The sequence below is a fragment of the Astyanax mexicanus genome, chromosome 25 (assembly GCF_023375975.1).
Source record: "Astyanax mexicanus isolate ESR-SI-001 chromosome 25, AstMex3_surface, whole genome shotgun sequence".
NCBI classification, from domain to species: domain Eukaryota; kingdom Metazoa; phylum Chordata; class Actinopteri; order Characiformes; family Acestrorhamphidae; genus Astyanax; species Astyanax mexicanus.
The window spans coordinates 103,579-127,910 of NC_064432.1; the positions used below are offsets into that span (position 1 = coordinate 103,579).

The 24,332-nt window shown below is 36.5% G+C and overlaps 3 protein-coding genes and 1 long non-coding RNA gene across 31 annotated transcripts in view; 2 read left to right on the top strand and 2 right to left on the bottom strand.

The window, feature by feature from the left end:
* The window catches only part of apbb2b (amyloid beta (A4) precursor protein-binding, family B, member 2b), a 283,469-nt gene that overhangs the window by 54,430 nt on the left and 204,707 nt on the right, over positions 1-24,332 (bottom strand). For 5 of the 28 annotated variants that reach the window (XM_049472308.1, XM_049472304.1, XM_049472282.1 and 2 more), the window contains exon 1: positions 8,159-8,356. The exons of 12 other annotated variants lie outside the window; for them this stretch is intronic. The gene's annotated coding sequence lies outside the window, so the exon portion shown is untranslated. Of the gene's footprint in view, positions 1-4,227; positions 4,545-5,981; positions 6,042-7,633; positions 7,758-8,158; positions 8,357-24,332 lie in introns of those variants that run through there. 11 more of the 28 variants (XM_049472305.1, XM_049472307.1, XM_049472303.1 and 8 more) reach the window with 6 other exon arrangements.
* Positions 7,780-9,141, top strand: LOC125787716 (uncharacterized). Its single transcript, XR_007429494.1, has 2 exons — positions 7,780-8,077; positions 8,851-9,141. It is a non-coding gene; the product is annotated as an uncharacterized LOC125787716 (long non-coding RNA).
* On the top strand, positions 15,590-18,370 carry LOC107197012 (zinc finger protein 239-like). The gene is made up of 2 exons (XM_049472325.1): positions 15,590-15,645; positions 16,586-18,370. Exon 2 carries the CDS (start codon positions 16,622-16,624, stop codon positions 17,489-17,491), a length of 870 nt encoding a protein of 289 aa, XP_049328282.1. The 5' UTR covers positions 15,590-15,645; positions 16,586-16,621; the 3' UTR covers positions 17,492-18,370.
* Positions 20,026-24,140, bottom strand: LOC103021999 (zinc finger protein 239). The gene is made up of 2 exons (XM_007235525.3): positions 23,894-24,140; positions 20,026-22,682 (listed from the first exon to the last, which is right to left on the bottom strand). Exon 2 carries the CDS (start codon positions 22,560-22,562, stop codon positions 21,537-21,539), a length of 1,026 nt encoding a protein of 341 aa, XP_007235587.3. The 5' UTR covers positions 22,563-22,682; positions 23,894-24,140; the 3' UTR covers positions 20,026-21,536.

The window sequence follows — 24,332 nt, forward strand, 5'->3', positions numbered from 1 at the left end:
GAAGCATGAACTCACCAGCGTGTGTAAACAGTGAGAACGGACCCTGTAACAGTGTTTTTGTCCCCTTTACCCAAACACTGCAGTCTTTCCACAGCCCCCCACCACCACCCCCCCCTCCTCCACCCATCTCTCTGCCTCTGACTCACTTTTTCCCAACTCAGCAACTTCAGGTCTTTAAACACTGAACCCGAGACATGGCACACAGCGCAATCTGAAAATACAAACTATCACAACACACACACACACACACAAACACACTATACACACAGAGTGTAATCTCAGAGGACGCTGCTGTTAGCAATGACATCATGTCCTTCTACCTGAAAACACATGCAGCAACACCACAACCAGAATACTCTGCAGATAACTGAGTATACTGTGAACAGAATCTAAAGACAGGCTGTAACTCATGCAGCAAAGCATCAATCACTCAAGTACTCCAGAGGTTTATAGGGCTGGACGATATGGCAAAAAGCTATATCACAATATACAGCTCTGAATAAATGAAGAGAGCACTTCAGTTTCTAAATTAGTTTCTCTAATTTTGCTATTTATAGGTTTATCTTTGAATAAAATGAACATTGTTGTTTTATTCTATAAACTACAGACCTTATGTATGAATTCTATCAGTCAGGTATTAAGGAGCAGTAAAGTCACTCCACTGAAGTACAGAGTTATACAGGAGTTTCAGTTTAGTTCTCCAGCAACCGTGCTAACAGCTGGCTCTTTCACCATTCAGAGGTGAGTATTATCGGCCTGTAGTCTGCTGTTAACCCTGGCTAGCACTGCTAGAGCAGCATTAGCATTACCGGCAAGCGGTTGGCTACTAATGCTAATGCTCCAGCTTTAGTGTAAATCTGTAAATTGTGGTAAAAGTTTACTGTAAATAAAAGAAAGCACTTTATTCACCCAAATAAACAGTTTTCATTGGGAGAAATCTGTATAGATTAACATCTAGCACTCAATTGACTTGTCTGAATTTTTTTAAGAACTACAGTATTAGAAGGAACTACTGAATTATAAGGAAAACATAGCAACAAACACCCCGGTTCCTTACTATTGTTGCATAATGCATCTTATGTATGAAAATAGACCAGAAAATAGACGCTTGAACCGAGTCAAAACGCTGGTACTTCAGAACTATCATGTGATCTGTGAGGTGTTTAGATGCTTTGAGAAACTTGGGAAATGATGAGTTGAGTAAAGAGTTGTCAACTCATTATAAGTCAATCGGTTCAGGAATCGAGTGCAGATTGGAATTAATGATTCTAAACATTGTTTACCTGTTGATATGAGGCCACGGGGGAAACTCAGGGAAACCCTGCACTGATTAACATTAACACACTCAGTATCTGTTTCTGTATTAGCCATAGCTCTACAGTTTGTGCCCATCACATTTTTATATTCATAAATTAGTACCTGTTAAATTAGCCATAGTTCACATTAATTCTCTGTACTGTTTTGTTCTGTTATTTGTTTGTTGTTTGTTACTTGTTTGTACTGAGCGGGTCGACCCGAGTAGGATGGGTTCCTCGGACTGAGTCTTGGTTCCTTCCAAGGTTTCTTCCTCTTAAAGGGAGTTTTTGCCACTGTGTCACCATAAAATCAGCATCTCTGTGGTGCTGCTCATAAGAGGCGTGGACCTGTTTTTCCTGTAATGCGGCTTTGTGACAACCTTTGTTGTAAAAAGCGCTATATAAATAAAATTGAATTGAATTGAAACTTTGAGATTATTGGAGAGATGATTATTACTGGGTGTTTTATACAATGGTTTAATCAAGGATTCTCACTGGAAAATGACGATGCTGCAGTTAATACTAACACTAGCATTTCTTTCTAGATCTTTTTTACACATATATATGCTGATGTGTTGAGGAATTTTGAGTTATTAAGCTGAGAAAACGATTTATTAAGCTCAAATTTAACAAAAGACTGATGGTAATATTTCTTACTGTAAATACCTGGTACTGTGTTTACATTGCACTTATATTTTATTGCTGCTCATCAACATAGACCATATTTGTGGAAAGCAACCATCCTGTTTTTCACATGCTCAGAGAGTTCTTTCTCATGAGATGGCATGTTGAAATTCAGTGGCCAGTATGAGAGAATGTGAGGTGAGCTCACTTGTATTGCAGCTATTTAGACGTTAATGTCTGCGTGTTAAAGACAGTAAATCAATGTTCAAGCTCTACACTGAATACTCTAAGTCATGTTCCAGTTTCGTTTCTATAGTGCTATACCTTCAGAAGATATGATAAAATATTTGCAGATATGTTTTTATATACAGTTTTTTTCAGCATCCTGTTTCTGTACTGTCCCAGTCAAATACTGTAAAAGGAAACAGTAATTTTGTGAGTTTGAGACTAGTGGCCACTTGCTTGACACACCTAAAATATTTATTAAAAGGGAAATTCCTCTACATTCTCAAAGCTCTGGTGGTTATAGTGTGGTGACGGGATGTGGAGGCGTTTGGAGGTGTAACGGTGTGTGTTGTCATCACAAATTTATAACTTATTAAGGATTACAGTAGTACCCTGAGATATTATAATACAGTAAAAAGTCTAGAATAAATCTAGTCTGCCAGGCCTAACAAACCACACAATACTAAAATAACTATTTCCCTCCCAACAATACAGAAGCATCAGCATTTAAAAAAATAAAAATAATTGAATTATTATTAAATCACAGAATTGTTGGTTGTGACATTTTTTAGTTTATGTAAGATAATATGTATATTTAAATGGAATTCATTTATATGGATATGAATTACTTGTTGCTACAAATTGGCTGTTTAGACACTATTGTTTTAAAATAAAAAAATAAAAATTACAAAACAACGTGTATGGGTTCTTTCTTTTTTGCTGCATCGCCAAAGTATCGAAACGGGACTCGATATCAGGAGCAATAAAATTTGATTGGGATATTTCGTAATAAAGATTCGATAAAATATCAATATATTGTCTAGCTCTAATTTAACATTACTGCTCTCCTCAGTTAAAAGTATCCTACAGCTAGGGGTGGGCGATATGGCCCTAAAATAATATCACGATATTTCATGGTATTTTTGTGATAACGATACTCTTGGCCATATGACAAAACACTGAAATAAAAAATATATATTTCTACTGCAAGAAAATTAAAATTAAATTGCATACAATATGATACGGCACACCCCTAACTGAGATATTAAAAAAAATACAAGAATTTTATCAGATTTGTAACAGAAATCAATTATCCAGAATATCATGATAATAATAATAATGCACTCCAAGTATCTCCATATATCCAGGATTAAAGTAAAATAAATGATACTGGACAGATATAATCTGTCTCTAGTAAATATATAATGGGAAATGAGAACAATGTCTTTTGATAAAAACAGTAAAAAAGTAGAACCCTGATGTGATAATTAGGGATGGGTGATATGGCACCATATTTCAGGTAGGTGTGTAACGGTACATGTATTCAGTCTTTTACAAGATCTAAAATATGGATCCTCTCATGATGACAGTAGAAGAGAATCCTGGTTTCAGTATTTAATAAAGGAGCTCTAGCTCCATTAAAAAAATCCATCCTAAAAAACTAAACATGATTATAATGAAGATTCATTCTTATTATGAAGTTAATAAAGGTGAGGCTATACAGAATGCCCAGCTTCTTTATTTTGGTCCACAAATTGCACCGAAATCATACCGAAAACGTACCGAACCGTGGGTTTTTCACCGATGTGTGAACTGAACTGTGAATTTTCTGTAATGTTACACCCCTAATATCAGGGTATAATATTGTTTACGATTTCCATAAACGTTGGCTATATTTTTGCATCAATACGATATGGTACACCCCTACCTACAGCGTCCAGTTCTTTGCAACAGTTTACTAAAAAAAAAAAAAACAGATGAGCTAAAATAAAACCTGATTGAAATTCACGCAAGATGTTTAACGAAAGAGGTCACATGACTTTGGGAGGTCTTGTCTAGTCCAGAGTTCTAACAGATTGGTGTCTTCACTCAGGTTCTTCTGTTTATCTCATCACTGCAGATCATTTCCTGTGTATTAAAGCAAACAGGCCCAGTCTGGCATAGTTTATACAACCCATAACCCCGGCGCTCGGTCCTGAACCGCCCTGACAGCAGCTACAGTCTACAACACCTGACTCTTCTGTCATCGGAATTCAGGAACAGCCAAGCCGGCCACAACAGCACCGCGTCCAACATTCCTCACCGAGATCCAGCGGCTCCGGCAGATCCAGCATTTTCCCAAACCAACGCAGAGCGAGAGAAAACCTCAGCAGCACCCCAACATTCCTCAGCGCTCCCGGAGATCCAGCAGCTCCAGCTCTTTCCCCAGAGAAACCTCATCCTGCACACAGACGCTATTCTACACAACACCAGGCCAAAACCCAAAACAATATAAATACATCATCCAGCAGATCCAGCAGGGGCTGCAGGACTGAGAGAAAGAGAGGAAGACATGCATCTCAACACACAACACACAAGTTTAAACACCCCTAACAATGTAAAATTAACCCTGATTTACTACACATCACCACACACACACACACAACAGCACTTATATAAATATATACACACAGCCACACTTATCATACACATAAAACACTTTCACTCACCAGCAACCTTATCAGCTGCCTGATGCCACACAGAAAGATCACTCTGATTATTGATTATCATACAATATATAACCTACATGACCTTGATATTTTGCTTGACTTTTATATTACTCATTATGTTTTTCCTATTAATGAGAGAGCACTAATGTAAATAAGTCGGTATGTCAACATTATTAAAAAATTATTTATGTTATGTTTATTTATTTTGTATGTTTCTATTATATACTACATAGATTAAATTTTGAAAATGAATTGCTTTCAAAATGGTTGTAATTTAACTATTTAGCTGTTACATCATTATTATATCAGTAGCATATAATAGTCTTAAATTAAAATGACATCCACTTTTATAATAATCTCAAGCTCAATTATTTCTGGGGCAAAATACTGTCTAAAATGTTACCACAGGCTAGTGATCCAATATGGCATGATATTATTAACAGTAGTATCAGTATTTAATAGTAATAATATAGTATAGTTACAATTACTCAATGAATCGGGTGATACTATTATCCAGTAAAAAATAGTAATCAGCATGTTCGTATCTCCTTTTTTAACATATAGATAAGAATCATAAATATAAACATTAAAATTACAAATTAGTGTATCATAAGTGAGATGCGTGAAGTGAGAGTCAAAATTATGAAATACTAATTCATAAAAGTCAAAATGAAGAAGTAAGTCATGATTATAAGATACAAAGTCATGATTGTGAGATACTATTTCATAATTTAGGCATTTACCTCAATTATGGTAACTTATAATTATGACTTTTATCCCAATTATGTATTATTATTTAACAATTCTGCCTATGTATATCACTTATGAGACATTAAATCATTATTATGAGATACTATGTCACAATTATGATATATTAATGCATTATTAAGATAATTGTTAAGTACCTCAACTTTTTATTTCTAGACTTACTAAGTCATAGTTGAGATAGTAAGTAATTATTATGAGATTATTATGATTTTATTGAAGACCTTATTTTGTGTGGTGGAATTGGTCTTCTTATAGCTGTCCATAACATGGTAAGATCAGGCTGTATTTGTTTTTCTTTTAATTCAGATACAGATTCTTTTATTTCTACACTGCCTTATAAGTGAGAGATTGTAGGCAGCAAGACAGCATCAAGTCACCAGCATTTAATACAAAATACTGTGTACTTGACCAAGCGTGGATCAGGTCCTGAGTATTATCCTCAGGCCTCTGAATATAGGAAAAACACACAAATATCTAAACCCATATGTAAACTTCTAACTAACTCTCAGAAATCCACCTAAATACACAGGTTTAAGTAGATAATAAGGCTTAATCTGCACAAAAACATGCAAAAACACACATTTAATTCACTAGGTACCACGAGCTCCCTGCACTGCAGATCAGTCTGGAAGCAATTTGTCTAGAGAAAAACAGAGAAAAACAGAGAAAAAGATGAAAAGCTCCAGCAGAAAGATCAGGAATTAGATCAGGATGACTTTGGGCCACACAGGACTTCACCACGTATGTGAGATCTCTACTTAGGTCAGACTCTGAGGCAGAAGGGCAGTCAGTTATATCTGAATACTAGTTTAGTAATATAGTTTTCTGTTTTATTGGGTAAAAATGCTAACAGCTAACGACAACACAAATAACTACCCTATCTAGCAGTCAGCTCTCTACTAAAGCCTTTTACAGCAATTTTCACCAAAATATAAGGTTCCTCAAGCAAGTTCATAATGACAAACTAAGCCATTAATGAGATACAAAGTGATTATTATGAGATGTTACGTCACATACATGTATGAGATACTAAGTCATTCTTGAGATACTAAGTCTAGTAAGTCATTTAGTAATTTGCTGCTATAGCAAACTTGCACTCTGGACTTCATGATGCTGCTACTTGCCTGCTCTCCCTTTTTTGTGTATTTCTCTTGATATCTATTTTATTCTATTATATTTTATCTTATATTTTAACAATTGCTCTTTGGGTGTAAACCGGACCGTGAGATTACAATTTCATTCCACCTCATGTACCACATGTGATGTAAATGATTATAAAGTCTCCTTAAATACCTTAAGAGATACTAAGATAAGTTATTATTGAGAAAGATGAGTAAGTCATAACTAAGATACAAAGTCTTTATTATGAGGGAAAAACACAATTGAGATAATTCCTTATTAAGGTATTAAGTCTAGGAACACATTTTTGAGATATTAAGTCATTATTTACTAGATACTAAGCCTCATTATTACAAGATACAAAGTCATGATTATCAGATAGATGTTAAGTCATACATATGAGATGCTAAGTCTAGCATGTTATTTCAGAGATACTAAAATAGTAAGTTATTACTGAGATAGTAAGTCTAGACAGAAATTTTTGAGATTTTAAATAGTTATGGGATAGTACGTAGGTCATTGTTATGAGATAAATCAATTATAAAGACTATTAATATTATTAATATTCATAAAGAGTTCAGAAATCAAGCTGTATGTATCAGTATCTCTCAAAAATCTACCTAAACATACAGATTTAGGTAGATAACTCAGGCTGAACCTGCAGAGAAACATCCCTCACAGCAGATCAGTCTGAAAGTAATTTTTCCAGAGAAAACCTGAGGAAAACATAAAAAGCTCCGGAAAGTTCAGGAATTAGATTAGGAATTAACGTTAGATCAGGAATGGGATCAGGAATGGGAGTTGGGATCAGGAATGCGACGCTGGGCCACAGGATCCCGACTGACCGGCTTTATCCGGCTCCAAGCGCGCTTTACTGACCCCGGGAGCGGAGGCAGGGGGTGACCCCGCTGCGGGAGACATGCCCGGGTCTCCGCCGCTCGGGATCCTGCAGATAAAACGCGAATAACCCGTATAAAGTAACAGAAATGATCTGTATTAACAGGAGCAGAACCAGCGCGGGGCGGCGGAACGCTCTCCTCCGCCACTGCGGCTCTCCGTTGGAAGAGCTAACCAGCTGATACCGACCCCTAACTAAGCTAGGCTAATACTTACCTTTTTAATAAGCACGCGTTTTCACCGTTTTTACACCAAAAGTCCAGTCCCGGGGCGAGCAGGGCGCGGGGGAAGCGCGGAGACTCGGGTCCTCCAGCTCCGGCCGGGGGGGGGGGGGGGGGGGGGGGGGTTAGGTAACGCTATCCAGGTTAGCTAGCTTAGCCTAAGGCGGGGGGCTCACAGTCAGAGTTTCAGTAAAATTGAGCTCAAAAACAGCGAAATAAGCGAATTCTGACTAAAACTGCGGGATATCTGACAGAAATGTGAGGGCTAGCGGTCTTCTGGCGTCGGTCTGGAGTCGATACGGAGGGCGGGGGAGTCGCAGCGGATCACCGAGCCCCGACTGCCGCTGCTACTGCTGCTGGGTCGGGGTCGTTCGGCTAGCGGGAGGGTCCTGTCAGCGCGGAGAGAGCCGTTAGCTGGTTAGCTAGTTAGCTTAGCCAGGTGGGTAACTAGTTATGGTAGCTATGGTAACCGTGTTACCCGCGCTTCCTGCTGAAATTCTTTAAATACCGCTCCGCTTACCTCAGCTGTCTCACCGCCTCCCGTTCCCCCAATCTTACTGTTACTGTCTCACTCTCTCTCTGTAGCTCTCTCGCTCTCACAAACTCACACACACACACACACACACACACACTGTAGCTCTTTCTCTTTCTTACACTCTCACAAACACTCACACACTGTAGCTCTCTCTCTCTCTCTCTCTCTCTCTCTCTCTCTCTCTCTCTCTCACTTTCTCACACTCTCCATTACACACAAACACTGTAGCTCTCTCTTTCTTTCTCTCACTTTCTCTTACACTCTCTCTCAAACACTCTCACACACACATTCTCTCTGACAAACACTCTCACACACTGTAGCTCATAAACCTAATTGTTTATTAAAGGTAATGAGATTGTTGAAGTTTTTTTCTGAGATAACATAGGTCATTAGAATATGAGAGAAACTAAAACCTATTATTTATTGAGATTAAAAACTTTAGCAAGAGCTTCCATCCCTTTGGGATGAAATATGTAAGAATTTGACTGTTAATATTGTATGGATGCTTCTGTAAAAATGTAAGTTTTTCAAGATTTTTTAGTTTCTAATTTGTTCTTTAGTTAATAATAGTAATTGAGAAGTTAGTATATGGGGTTTTGATACTCTCTCTCTCTCTCTCTCTCTCTCTCTCTCTCTCTCTCTCTCTCTCTCTCTCTCTCTCTCTCCTTCCATTCCAGATGTTGCTCACTAGCAGGAAGTGCACTCCCCCGTTTCCCACAGTAGAGAGAAGAGTGCATGACGGAGCTGAGGGAAGAAAATAAACAGAGCTAGCTAACATCTAACAACCTCAATTTAACACAGTTAACCAGTGACAGAAATTATTTATACTGTATTCAGACCCCTTGATCTTAAATTTCTCCTTACAACCACAAACTTAAATGTGTTTTTTTGAGGTTTTAAGTGATAAACTAACACAAAGTAGCACATACACGGTTTTCAACGTTTATCAAATAAAAATCTGAAAATTGTGATGTGTATTCAAACCTATTCAACCCCCTTTACTCTAAAACTTCTAAATAAAACCCAGTGTAATCAGTCTCCTTCAGAAGTCTTAACTAAATGGGTTAATAGAGTTAATCCAGCGGTGTGTAATTTAATCTCAGTATAAATACAGCTGTCCTGTGAAGACCTCAGTGGTTTATTAGTGAACACTAGTGAACAAACAGCATCATGAAGACCAAGACAGAGAGAAGGAGTTTAAAGCAGGATCTAAGAGGCGGAGTCTGCATTCACATGTATCGCATTATTGCAGTATTGACAATAAAACTACTTGAGTAAACTTGACTATTACTTTTTTCGGATAATAAGCTAAAGGATAGGTGTGTTTTAGCTGCAGCAGCATTTAACGACAGCCATTAAAAAGACACCACAAAATACACAGAACACCGGAAAACAAGTGTTAGTTAAAGATCTCATTCCATTGTTTTTTTCTTTATTTTAAAATGCGTAAAAAAAATTAATAAATTACATCTCAGCTGGTTTTGTGATTAAAAAAAGTGGTCAGGTGTTTCTATTTAGCCCTGCTTTATTTCTCTGCATCATAAAATCTTACGTGAACGGTGCCGCTTTGACCAGTGTTCTGTTGAGTTGTGCTACCTTGTTAAACCGTGCTTCTCTAGTGTTTATTTAAGGTCTTGGTAAAACTCAGAATCCACCGGAGATCCAGTTTAAACCTACAGTTACTTACACAAGATAGCTAACACTAACTAGCTGTGTAAACAGAGATGTAAACAGAGTAGCTCCTCCTTAGCTATAGCTCCTAATGCCCGGGTTCAGGTCCTGAGACGAGGAGGGCAGGGCCATGATCTCACTGGTTGATGTCGACACCCTAACGTCTCTCTGATCAACTCGTATTTCTGAGGATTTGCTTTTACTAACTACTGCAGACAGTGGAGGCTCAGAAACAGTTTCATATTCAGCAAGTATATATACAACTCTGAGAGTTGCATTATACAAAGAACAAGAAAAAGTGGATTTGAGCTAGAAGTAGATAGATAGATAGATAGATAGATAGATAGATAGATAGATAGATAGATAGATAGATAGATGAATAGATAGATAGATAGATAGATAGATAGATAGATAGATAGATAGATGAATAGATAGATAGATAGATAGATAGATAGATAGATAGATAGATAGATAGATAGATAGATAGATAGATAGATAGATAGATACTTTATTTATCCCGAAGGAAATTTAGGCATCCAGCAGCAACAACACAATACAATAAGAAGTGGGCGGATCGATCCAAATATTTATATATAGCGATATCGATGTTGTCGACATTTTGGTATTGATGTTGAGCTATACTCATGTAAAAAGACCGATACTCAAGCTTTTTTCAATTAGCCATGCAGGTAGGCCCAGCCTGGCCCTGCCCACTCCGAGCTCTCCTTGAGTCGACACATCACAGTACGGCGAGAAACACCAACGGAGTATTTATATATATATATATAGATAGAATTGCACTGAAAGGAAGAACATTTCTTATTTTTTTGTTTGTTTTTCTAAGAACAGTTCTATTTGAAAAAAGAAACAAAGAAAGAAATAACTAGAAAAGATGTCTATGTATTGTGTTTTCTCCTTTTCTACCTCAAAAAAAAGTTTACTTTTCTAATTTTAAGGCGAACTTTGTTTTGTTGATTGAAAAAGGTTGATTGTCATAATAAAGTATTTTGGCAATATTCTATCCTAGGTATTTTGGATCGTTTGGATCTATGAAGCTTAAATATTAAAAAGCATCGGTATCACTATCGGCAATACTGGCCCTGCATTTACTTTATTTTGGATCGATTGTAAGTGGATCTACACCACACACAGATGGGGAACTAAACTAGGACTCTGTAAGTGTGTGTGTGTGTGTATACGACCCCTGACCTAAGGTCACAGGATGTTGGGTTCAGTTCACACTGAAAGGTAAACTGAATTGTGATGCTGTTGGCTGACGTGCATGCACTTCTGTGTTCAGCAGCTTAATGCAAATCACTTTATTATTCTCATTTTAAAAATCCTATAACTGATCTATCTATAACTGAATCTCTACAGACCCAGGCCACGCCCCTGCCGTTACACACCTTCCTCTTGGAGTGATGTTTGCTGATTGGCCACTCCTGGGGAGGGTCACGAGGGTCTTGAAGTTCCTCTACTTGTAGACTGTAATCAGTCTGATTGTTAATTTGTTGGAGTTTAAACTCTTTACAGATGGTTTTGTTGGAGCTTCAACAGCTCTGTCTCTGAGCTCCTCAGAAACTTATACAAACGTGTTGCGAAGAGCGGACTTTAATAAATACCTGTTCTTTAAATAAAACAGGCTCCGCCCACTCACACCTGATTATCATCCTACTGCTGAATAAAAAACATGGTTATACTATTATTTTCTGTGAATATAGATGTATAAACGTAGACCCTGTGGTATGGATGTATATTAAGATAATATGAATGTATTATATGTAAAGGGTAAAAAAGAAAGACATATTGTCACTGTCTGATAAAAGAATACTTCTCTTCAAATGTCATGAATTTCAAATTGAGTCTTTTTGGAGAATTTCTATTGGAATTTAGAGTATATATTTTAATAGCATTAATCATTCATGTTTATTTAGTGAGCACATGTTCCTGTGGATGATTTTTAAGGCGGTATATAATGTTATAGTTTAATTGTGATTGGTAAAATGGTCTAAAATGTTTAGAGAAACACTGGTTTAATAGAATCCAGCACAAATGGTGAATCTAGTTTCTTTTTGACCACCTCAGACCCAGTATTTAGGCTGCTGATTGGCTCCATCTTTAGGATCTTCATGACGTTCCACCTTAACTCATCTGTTTTAAATGCAGCAGCACCAAATAGCTTCGGGCGCCGCCTAGAGGAAACCAAGAGCAGCTCAGGGTCTGAATATGAGCCAATCAGCAGTGCTGGATTTTTTAGAGCGCTCCTATTAAAAGTGAACAAACATGCTTAACAAAAAAATTTGCTTCTCCAGTAAGTAGAATTAGGCAGTTTCTTTTGTAAGATAAATAAGAGTAAACATTTATGTTTCTATTGCAACTAACTACTACTGACATATATTTATAAACATTTATTTATTATAAACAATATATTTAGATATAGTTTTTTTGGGCCAACCATGAGTCCAGTCTTTACAAATCTTGTCCCAAAGAGATGAGCGCAGCAAGATGCATAAAATCATTTTGTCTAAAAATGGAGCCTAAGATAACTAGATAAAGATAATAATAATTAGAGAAAGATTACCATTAATTTGATGTTTGGTGTTTTTTGGGCCAATGTAACACCAATATTTACCAAACTTGTTCTGGAGGGTCAGTGAGCTGATTCTGACATGGTTACATGATTATTTTTCACATATGAATTTTTGTTAAGGCAACAGAGCTACGCTGCCGTTTGGCAGAAAGAAGCAATCTACAGGCATTTGCCCACTGGTATAAGAGCACACCCTCCACCACTTTTGGTGGACCACCTGAATCACTAATGACTAATTATGAGCAATATATAAATAATAAACATGAGCAATAAATAATAATTTTTAGTTTAAAAAGTGTGACAGTGTTGTGTGTCATGTTCACATTAACCCTCCTGTTATGTTAATTTATCAGGAACAATAATTATGTTCCTGGGTCAGTTTGACCCAGTGCATATATAATTATCCAAAATATGATCTGAAACCAAAAAAACCCTAACAATCAGTGTGAATCCTTCATTGCTCATTCCATTACTTATTATTCTATCAATATTTAGTGCAATTGTGTTCCTTACCTCTAACAGGTCATGCTTCAATTAGAATAATTCACTTGTTTTTCATGAAACAAATCATGTTCAAACTTTTTTTTTATATTCCACTACTTTATTACTTTAAAAGACCACCATATAAAACACAACAGTTTTACATAAAACTAATATTTTACATTGCAATCTTGTTTTATTTTTTGCAGGGGGTGATTACAAATATGTGAGATGAACCATTTTAATATTATATGTTGATTATATTAATTAATTCAAGCAGAAGAAGTTTCATACTAAAAAAACTATTTTTCCTAGATCTTCAAACTTTAAAACTGGTCAATTTAACCCAGAACAGAACAGGAGGGATAAACACAGTACTAAGATCAGATTTTTAACTCTCATATATAAAGACATTCTGAACTCAGATCAGCCTCCTGTATTTTTCTATTACCGAACTGAGTGAAATGATCCTAAACGATCCTAAAAAGATCCTAAATTACTGGAGATAATTCAGGTCTGTTACCTGTACAGAGAAGAGAGTGGCATAGGAAAATGTATTAATTATTTACATATTTTTTTAAATATATTTTTTCTTTATTGTGAATTTATTTACTGTGGGCTTTGTAATAAATAAATAATTCACAAAATATAATTCTTAAACTTTACAACAGCTAATCCATAAAGGTTATAGAAATCAGCTAATATGTCTTTATTATGTTCTGTTAAACTGTCTCATATCTGCTGTATTTACTGTATTTATTTACTGTGTTTAATTTATTGTGTTTTAAATATATAAAATAAAACAACCAGAAGTGACAACGCTTTAATAAACTCCCGCGGACTTTTATTATGAAGTGCGAGCCGCTAAACTACGTGATACTGTCTCGCTGTGCCACAGATCCTCTACAGAGGAGAATACCCACTACACGATCTGTACAGGGATTACTTTGCCGCCAGGGGGCGCTCCTTAGAGAGTCCGAAATGAATGCGTTTTTATGAGAAACCGAGAAAATCAGAGTTTATTAATGTTTAATCATTTTTAAATGATTTTTCCCTAGTTTTTATTAATAGTTTTTTTAAATAGTTTAAACTGGAGTTATAATAAAGCTTTAAAAACTAAATTTATTATAAATCTCTAAACAATCAATCAGCTCACAGTAGCAGTAATGCAGCATTTTTACTGCCTGAACCTGTTTACTGTAGAGAAATCTACTTATACAGGTTTACTTTGCTTTTTATTAAAATACTTTACTAAACTTTCTGAGATTAGTCTATTTGGCATCATTACTCTCTACATGCTTACATGTCAAATACATTTCTCAGAGGCACATTTTCACTTTACTGAAGAAATGTTATTATTGCACTACTGAACTTTTTGCACTTTTTTCATATTTAACCGCTGTAGATTGCATGTAAATAAATATATTTAATAACACATTACTGTTGTCATGTTAAAATATTTCCATCCTAGATGTAAATTTAACACTAGTTTAATATTTATATTTAGTTTGTTTATTTCTTTCTTTATTGTATATTTTCTACTTTTATCTTTATGCTGTATACTTGGTGAGGAGCAAAGGAAGAATTTCTTGATACGAGGAAGTGTCTTGTTTCTTACTGTTCACATGACAATAAACTCTTTAAATCTTGAATCTTGTTAAGTTAATGGTTTTATAGAATTTGGGCTCTTTTACTTTTACGTATAGTTATATACATAGACTGTATATAGCTGGACAGAGCATCGTCTCTTAAAAGTGAAGCCACCACAGGTCCACCACACGGAAGATTTTGGCTTCATTTTCATTGAATGAATGGGAACGGCGACACGGTGTCCATCTTCATATACAGTCTATGGTTATATATAGTTTATATATTGGATCTAGGAGTAAACCTCCCACAAGAATAAACATTGTTTATTTGTTTTAATATATTTTAATTGTATGTTTTTACATTTTATATTACATTTATAATAGAATTACTTGAAGAAATGATGTAATAGCAGCAGTTTGTTTTAGGTACAGTAGCTGTAATATATAAAGTAATATCCATCCACTAACAGGCAGATCACTGACATACGCAGATCACATGTGTTCTGTGTTCTTATTTAATAACCCATATTAATGGATTTTTAAAGGGTAAATAAACCCCCTGATTTGGGAGGGATAGTTTGGGAGGAGCACAGCAGTGATGTATGGGTTTAGGAGGGCGGGGCAGAAAGGAGAGCTTGTTGGCTGAGCTGCAGCAGAAGCAGTGTGCCTCTGATAGTGGTGAGATACAGATAATTGGATGTCATCAGCAGGGGGGGCGGGATTATTGATCGATCGAACTGCACAACATCCTCACCTATAGAGAAAGAATTTACCACAATAAAAGTGTTTTTTTTAAAGGTTAGAAAATGTTTATAATAATTTTAAGCAGGACTGTATTATTACTATAAAAATATGAAAACATTTCAGAAATTAATGAAGAAGAAATTAGGGTTTAGTGTTTAGTACCTTTTAAAGACTTTTAACTGTTTAAATTTTCTTTGTTTAATTTTTTAGTATATATTTTTTATTTTTTATACAAAGTAACCTGGGGGGGGAGGGGGGGGAGGGGGTCAGAAAGTGTGCAGTCTCTGTATTAAGCAGCTGTGGCTGTATCTGTGTACTATCAGTGTAACAGTGTAGCACAGTGTAATTATAGGTGATCTCGGGTTGTCTGGCGGGACGGAGCTGCGCTGGAAGCAACGGTAAGGTTAAATCCGGGTCCTGTGGCGGAGGGGCGTTACCGAGGGGAATATTAATTATAATAATAGCGTTAAATAACCATAGAGCTAATAGCCTGCATTACTGCTCTCTCACCTGCTGCACGAGCTTATCTATAAAACACTGCTGAATAATTAATTACCAAATAACCTACAGTTACATACATTTAACATTTCTGCACACAAAATAACTTTAAAATACATTTTATTATTAAGCATAGTGTTTTATACATGTGAAATTAAAAACATTATTAAAAACTACTTAGAACACTGAAAAAATAGCATTTGTTACCTGCCCCCCACTCTCTAACTATAAACTTTACCATGAAATATATTTATTAAAATCCTTCAGAGATGTATTCAGGAGGAGAAATATATTTATATAAAGCTCTGTTAAAAATGAAGAGATCACTTCAGTTTCTGAATCAGTTTCTCTGATTTTACTATTTATAGGTTTATGTTTGAGTAAAATGAACATTGTTGTTTTATTCTATAAACTACAGACAACATTTCTCCCAAATTCCAAATAAAAATATTCTCATTTAGAGCATTTATTTACAGAAAATGAGAAATGACTGAAATAACAAAAAAGATGCAGAGCTTTCAGACCTCAAATAATGCAAAGAAAACAAGTTCATATTCATAAAGTTTTAAGAGTTCAGAAATCAATATTTGGTGGAATAATCCTGGTTTTTAATCATAGTTTTCATGCATCTTGGCATCATGTTCTTCTCCACCAGTCTTACACACTGCTTTTGGATAACTTTATGCTGCTTTACTCCTGGTGTAAAAATTCAAGCAGTTCAGTTTGGTGGTTTGATGGTTTGTGATCATCCATCTTCCTCTTGATTATATTCCAGAGGTTTTCAATTTGATAAAATCAAAGAAACTCATCATTTTTAAGTGCTCTTTTTTTTTTTTACAGAGCTGTATATGTATTTATGCTGATATTGATAAGATCATGGCCTCTATCAGCTCTGAAGCTCATCAGCAGACTTCATCTGATTCTCTCCACACTGAAACTTCTGGGAGGATAATAATATCGCAGGGAAACGCGGGAGAAGAGAGAACTCACGTCTGCTTCGAATGTGGGAAGACCTTTGATCAAAAGCGTCGTTATCTCAGACACCAGCGCGCGCACACGCGAGGAAAAGCGTATCAGTGCTCAGACTGCGGCAAGAGTTTCACTGATAAACAGGGTGTTGAGGTTCACCAGCGCGTTCACACCGGGGAGAAACCGTTTCGCTGTTCGGACTGCGGGAAGCGCTTCACGGCGCAAAGCAGCCTCCAGACGCACCGGCGCATTCACACCGGAGAGAAACCGTACTTCTGCTTCCAATGCGGAAAGAGTTTCAGAGAGAGCGGAACCCTAAAGAAACACCAGCGCGTTCACACTGCCGACAAACCCTTCCACTGCGCCGAATGTGGGAGGAGCTTCAGCGTGCAGCGCAGCCTCCAGGTTCACCAGCGCGTTCATACCGGGGAGAAACCGTTTCGCTGTTCGGACTGCGGGAAGCGCTTTACCGTCCAGCGCAGCCTCCAGGCGCACCGGCGCATTCACACCGTGGGTAAGCAGTACTACTGCTCTGAGTGTGGGCGGAGCTTCAGGGACAGCAGCAGCCTGGAGAAACACCAGCGCGTTCACACTGGAGAGAAACCGCATCACTGCCCCGACTGTGGGCGGAGCTTCAGAGAGAGCGGCGCACTGAAAAAGCACCTGCGCCTTCACACGGGGGAGAAACCGTACCGCTGCTCGGACTGTGGGCGGAGCTTCAGACACAGTAGTACACTAAAAAAACACCAGCCTCTTCACACCCGACAGAAACCATAGACGAGTCAGGCTTTAAACTGCTTTAAAACTGCATTAAAAACATTATTTATAATTTGCTTTGGATAAAAGCGTCTGCCGAATGTTAATGTAAATGTAATGTAATGTAATTTAATGTATTGTTACTACTGGGTTAGGGCTCCAAGTGATCCAGTGATCTAAAGTCATGCAGCTTGCCATCAGCTGCCGGACTCCTGAGAGAGTACAGTTGGCCTTGCTCTCTCTGGGTGGGTACAGTACAGTAGATGGCTCTCTTTTCCCTCATCACTTCTAGGGTGATGTGGATCAGCACAAGGCTGCGTCTGTGAGCTGATGTATCAGAACCGAGTCGCTGCGCTTTCCTCTGAGCGTTAGCGCTGTGATGCTACTCGGAAATGCTGTTAACGGGTGTAACGATGCTCATGAACCACAATTTGATTTTCTTACAATATTTAAAAAAATAAATTAACAACAAAAAATAAGATACTTTTTTCTTTCTTTTTATTTCTTAAGTGTTTAAACAATAAAAAATGTACTTTCATTTCTTAAGGGTACAGATTCCTTTTTAGTTTTTACACATAAGCATATAGCTTATAGCCGTAAACAAACCACACAAACTATTGTGCTGTTTTATTTCTTAATGAATCACTTTTTAGACAATCTAGAGTTAAAGATTGTCTTAGCAGGACATTAAGAAAGGAAATATTAATAATTAATCTTTACTAAAGTATTTCTGTTTTGCAGAGACGTTTTGCATTTAAAATTCAAACATCTTATTTTTCACTCCACTACAATGTTGGAAGTTTCATAAACAGAACATGCAATAGAATTTTTCCACGATGCACATTTTCAATTTTCTCTTCTTTTTTATTACACCACTAGTTACTTAATGCATTTCCACCAAACACTGAAATAATAAATGATCTTTATTAAAACTCTGTGTAGTGTCACATGTTTAGTGTAATATTTTTGGGTGTTTTTGTTTTTTGTTAAATTATGAATTCTGGTAACTGCCTGGAAGACATAGGTTAACGTACATTGTGTTCTTAATTATTATAAATATATGTCATTTTCATTAGTTTTTCTTAAACAGTCAGTTATATATATAACTTATATATTTTAATGTGGATTTATTTCAAGTGGAACTAGAGATACTGACAATTACTTTACTGAAATATGATTTTAAACGAAAAAAACAAAAATATGCTTTTCCAATTTATTGAGTCATAATGACATTCATATTATTTCCAACAGAAAAATGTTATTTGCTAAATGGAAAGTTAATTTCTAAAAAAAAAAAAAACAGAAACTAAATTAAAAATATCTAAAGATCTTAAAGAGTAAAATCACTGTTAAATACTTGTATGTGCTCATCTAATTTTGTATGTAAACATATTTGTTATCCAAAATTAAAAAAATAAAAAATGTTGAAATACTAAATATTGTAGTTACCCTTTACTGAATGGTTATGCTAAACTGACCATTTACACCACTAAAGGCAGAATATCACTTAGACCAGTTACAGGGAATATGATAAAAAAGATCCTTTAAACTCTATAAGGAAGCATTAAGAAATGTTTTAATGAATGTATTTTATATTATTCATCATTTGGTCACAGTAGCTTTCATTTACTTTGTCTAGAATAAAACACATTATAAAACATTAATGTATTTTGTCTCTCAACATCGAATTAAACACATATGTTTATATAGCACATTTAAAATCAGATCTTAACTAAATAATAAGGTGGTTAAAATAATGTGAAAAAAAACTAATTGTACTACTGTATATTCTGCAGTGTATGCTACTGACTGAATTATATAGATTATATTTACATGATTCCTAAAGGTTTTATAGGATTTTTGTCCTTTGTTCTGCACATTTTAGTGTTTTTTTGTTGGGCCCAAATTCAGTAAATATCTAAAAGTAGAAGTAATGATTTATGTGGTTTAGCTCAGCCCTCCTGCTCTGAGATACTTGATTGATTAATAATGATTAATTAAATAAAGTATTTTTATTTTTTTTAGCAGAGAAAACACAAATCTACAGGACATGATTCCTCCAGGACCAGGACTGGCTAAAGTTCAGAACTTCTTAACAGCAGTAATATTAGTAGCAATATTAAAACATCAAAAACTGCATTAAAGTTTTAAGTTAAAATAAATTGGATTTACTGTTTTTACTTCAACTGATTTAAAACCCACTGCAGCCTTGAAAAACATCACAGAAAAATAATTTAGTGAGGTCAGTGGGTGGTACATTTATATGTAATTATTGGAAGAAATGGATTTGTAATGAAATATTAAATTGTATTCACTTTAATTTACTTTAAGTTTATCTGTTCCAGTACTTTTACTTATAATAAAAATAGATGTGTTCAGACAGAAGGTGCTGAATCTTCTGAACTGTGTATCAGATCCAGATGTAAGAGAAAGTGATCAGATACTGTTAATATTCTAAATCTATAATTCTTCCTAAACCTTCTGAACTATAGACAGAAATGAATCAAACTCATCAGTGTTGATCAGTAAGCAGAATTTAAAACAGGTCAGATGTGTAAATTTCAACAGGAAAATTTATTTCTTAACACAGAACTGCAACAATTAAATAAAGCAATAAAGAACATGTTATTATTCAAATTGCATCATCATCATAGTATATACATTTCTACAACAGGAAACAGAAAATAAGGCAAAAACTAAAACTGCCACATAAAATATCTTAATATTAGAGTGTATTACTACTATATTTTTATATGGCATCAAAAGTGGTCACTCAGTAAACATGTGCAGTGTTTACTTCGGCTGTTACCAAACTGATCTTTGTATTTGATCGTTTTTTAGTTAAATAATTGCCCAGAATTTGATGGTATCGTAGCCACTTGTAGGATCTTGCACGCTTTACACAAATCCCTGCCCTCTGTAAAGGTTTTGACACGGTATAAAAAACGGAGATACCACCAGGCCTATAGCAACAAGGCAAGCAAACCAATCAATTGCCTATAGGGCTTCGAGACAAGGACTGGTTATGAACTGTATACATTGTTAAATTGTGTGAGCGCCCCTTTAAATTCTGTGATGGTAAATACAGGAAAGTAGAACAACAGAATAATATCAGAACCCCCTTCAAAAAGGTGCGCCGCCTCTCACTAGTTACTGACAGAAGCCAGTCAGCCAGGTTCATCATTCCTGCAGCCGGCAAAATATGAACATCCCCAGCTGGCACACAACCGACCTTCGACGTTAAAATGTGGTCGAAATATGACTAAAGTAATGTATGTTGTTGTTTCAACGTTGAAACAAGAGTGAATCAACATTTAATGGTCAATGGTTGTGCTAACATTGAATCAACATATTGTCCTCAACCTTCTGCCTTTTGAATCAGCATTTTACATTTCATCACCATATCATTTCTAAAAACGGTTGGATGGAGGAATGAAACAGAGTTTTACTTCTATTTGCAGTAACTGCTTTTAAATTTAACATCATGTTCATGTTCTATTAGTTTTACTGTTTTAGTGTTTTTGAGATCAGATGTTCAGTAATCAGATTGGTAGTGGTGAGGAACATTCTTTATATTCTGTAGATTTACTGCAGTGATGTAAGTTTATTATTAACCAGAGGATTTTCTCATTTTAGTGAGCTATGGTTTATTGAAGGATGAACATATGACGTTGAAACAACGTTGCTATATCAACGTTAATTCACTTTTCAAATACAACAGTTGATTCAATGTTGATTCAACCATAACATCTATGTTGATCAATGTTGATTCAACATTTATTCAACGTTGAAATGCCAGCTGGGTCAGCAATCATATAATGAAACCAGATAAGAAAAAAGAGACAGAAGGAAGAAAATATATATAAAAAAGACAGCAGTATGTGATGAATAAATTCACACTGGATAATTCTGGTCCATTTTGTTTGGGGAATCACAGTTCTGGATTCTGTCTGAACCTTTCCTGAAGAAGTTTTTACCTCATTTGAGGACCAAGAGCAGCTTCATCAGAGATCTGCAGCGAATCCTAAAGAATCTGAAACCCAGAGGTGATCAGTTCATAGAGCTGCTATTGCTGAGGATCCTGCTGCTCTATCTGCTCCTCAGAGGTCAAGGGTTCTGCAGGTTCCTCCTCAGCGTCGGGAAGCTCTGTACGCTCCGTCACGCTCTGTTTTTTAGCGTGGAGGTGTCGGTGAGATCTGAACGCTCCGCGCTGTCTGAAGGTCTTCCCGCACTGGGAGCACTGGTACGGTCTCTCTCCGGTGTGAATGTGCTGGTGATCCTGGAGGCTGCTGCTGCAGGTGAAGCGCTTCCCGCACTCCGGGCACTGATACGGTTTCTCTCCGGTGTGAACGCGGTGGTGGACGCGGAGATCTCGCGGGTCGCTGAAGTTCTTCCCGCACTCTGAGCACTGATACGGTTTCTCTCCGGTGTGAATCCGCTGGTGGATTTGGAGGCTACGCTTCAGAGTGAAGCTCTTTCCACAGTAGGGGCACAGAAACGGTTTCTCTCCGGTGTGAACGCGCTGGTGGACTGAGAGATCGTGCACGTCTTTGAAACCTTTCCCGCACTCTGCGCAGTAGTACGGTTTGTATCCGGTGTGAATTTGCTGGTGAGCTAGCAGAGTAGTGCGTAGAGAAAAGTTCTTCCCGCACTCGGAGCAGTGATACGGTTTCACACCTGTGTGAACGTACTGGTGTTCTCGAAGGCCACTCTTGCGCAAAAAGCTCTTTTCGCACTTTTCGCACTGGTACGGTTTCTCGCCCGTGTGACTGCGCTCGTGCTCTATTAGATGACTTTGATATCGGTAACTTTTCTCACACTGTGAGCACTGATACGGTTTCTCTCCAGTGTGAATGCGCTGGTGTCTTCTGAGACTCTGCCCTCGACCAAAGCTTTTCCCGCAGTCCGGGCACTGATACGGTTTCTCTCCGGTGTGAACGCGCCGGTGTTTATGGAGATTACTGATGTGAGCGAAGCTCCTTCCGCACTCAGAGCACTGGTGATTTTTCTCCTTCACTACGCTGTCCTGTTTTAAGCTGGGAGACGCATCAGTGTGGATAAAATCAGACGATATTTCCTGAAGATCCACCATTTTTCTGTGTGATACTCTAATAACACTATACTATTAAACTATTAACAGTAACAGTGTCTGAGTCTCAGCAGCGTTCCTCTCAGCAGAGAAAAACCGGAGGAGTCAGACCTTCAAATATTTCTGCAAGAGAAATAAAAGAAAATGTAAAAATTAAAAAAGATATTATTAAAGGATGTTAATCATTTCTGAACCCTGATATCTATCAGCGTTTTGTGGGTTTTAATGGACACAATATTTCAGTATCAGCAGTTTATGATTTGTATGTTACACTTTGAATGTTTTGCAAGAAAAAATATCAGATGTATGTCACACCTCATATGTGTTACATGAGTTACTTTCTTAAAAGACTTTAATACACTCTGCAATTATCTATTTGTCTCCATCACATTTCAATGTATTCTCTTCTTTCTGGGTCAGAGTTTCTTGCGTTTCTTGAGTTGGGGCAAGACAAAGGATATAAAAGAGGTTTTTGTCTCCGTTTTAGCCTTCCGTTCACACGAATACGTCTTCCAAGGTGGAGCTTTTTTGCCTGGATTGGTTTTGTTCTCTCTGTGATTTGCGGATTAATAACGTTTACATTTTAATAAACCGTATTGTAAACGGAGATTCTGGACAAGGCGTCTGGTGGGATAGTTTAGAAAATTAAGTAGTTGTTTCTGAGGAGTGGCGAGAAAACCTCAGCATGTCTGGAAAATCCTTGTTCATTTTAATTTATTCATAGAGTTTTTTAGTTTTTAGTTGTATGGCATTTTTGTGTGGACAAAGATATTTTTTTTAAATCGGAGGCAAAAAACAAAATTTTCGTGTGGAAAATTTTTCCTAATGTCACTGATTATATATATATATATATATATATATATACAGTGGTGTGAAAAAGTATTTGCTCCTTACAGATTTCCTTTGTTTTTGCATTTTTATCATACTCCTGTTGCCTGTTGTCCTGATTGGCTGGAATTTTGGCAGCTTTGTTGCAGTGGTTTAGTATATTAAAAGTGAGTCTCTTTAAAGACGTTTAGTGCAAATAAAAAATTGGACTAATGTATTTATAGGTAAATCTGCCTGAATAAAACAGCAGGGAGGATATTATTATAGGATAAAACATTGATTAGAGAAAGCTATAGGAACAGGTATTAAAATATATCAAAATAAAGGACCTAAAACACATATCATGGTAAATATGGGCTATTTTTAAATTTATTTAACCTAAATAACTATATATATATATATAACTATATATATACTATAATATACTTTGCTAACACTGCCGATAACTATAAAAACACTAAACTCAGACTGTAAAATACACTCAATAAAACTGAATTATATAATACCTAATAAAAACACAGTGCTGTCCGCGCATGCGCAGTGCGGTTAGCTGAATAGCAGATATCTCTGGGTAGCAGAGCACCGGGTTTATACCCACAGACCGCCGCTCTGCGCCGGCCTCCCCGCACCCCGCAGCACCCGGGGTACCTCCATAACATCTGCACCACACCAACCAGCGGGTCTTCACCATTAAATACCATTAATAACCAGCAGCTCACACTCACTCACTACACTCAGTACGCTCAGTCATACTTCACAATAAAAGTCTCTTTATTTTATTATACGTTAAATAACAAAATAATTAATAACAACATACAAACACAGTCATGCGGAGGGAACAAAAAACACCACAGCACTTTTTACACTATTTTTTTATTGTTTTACAGCAGAAATTCACATTAATAATCAAATCTGCACAACAACTAAAACTAAATTTACAATATT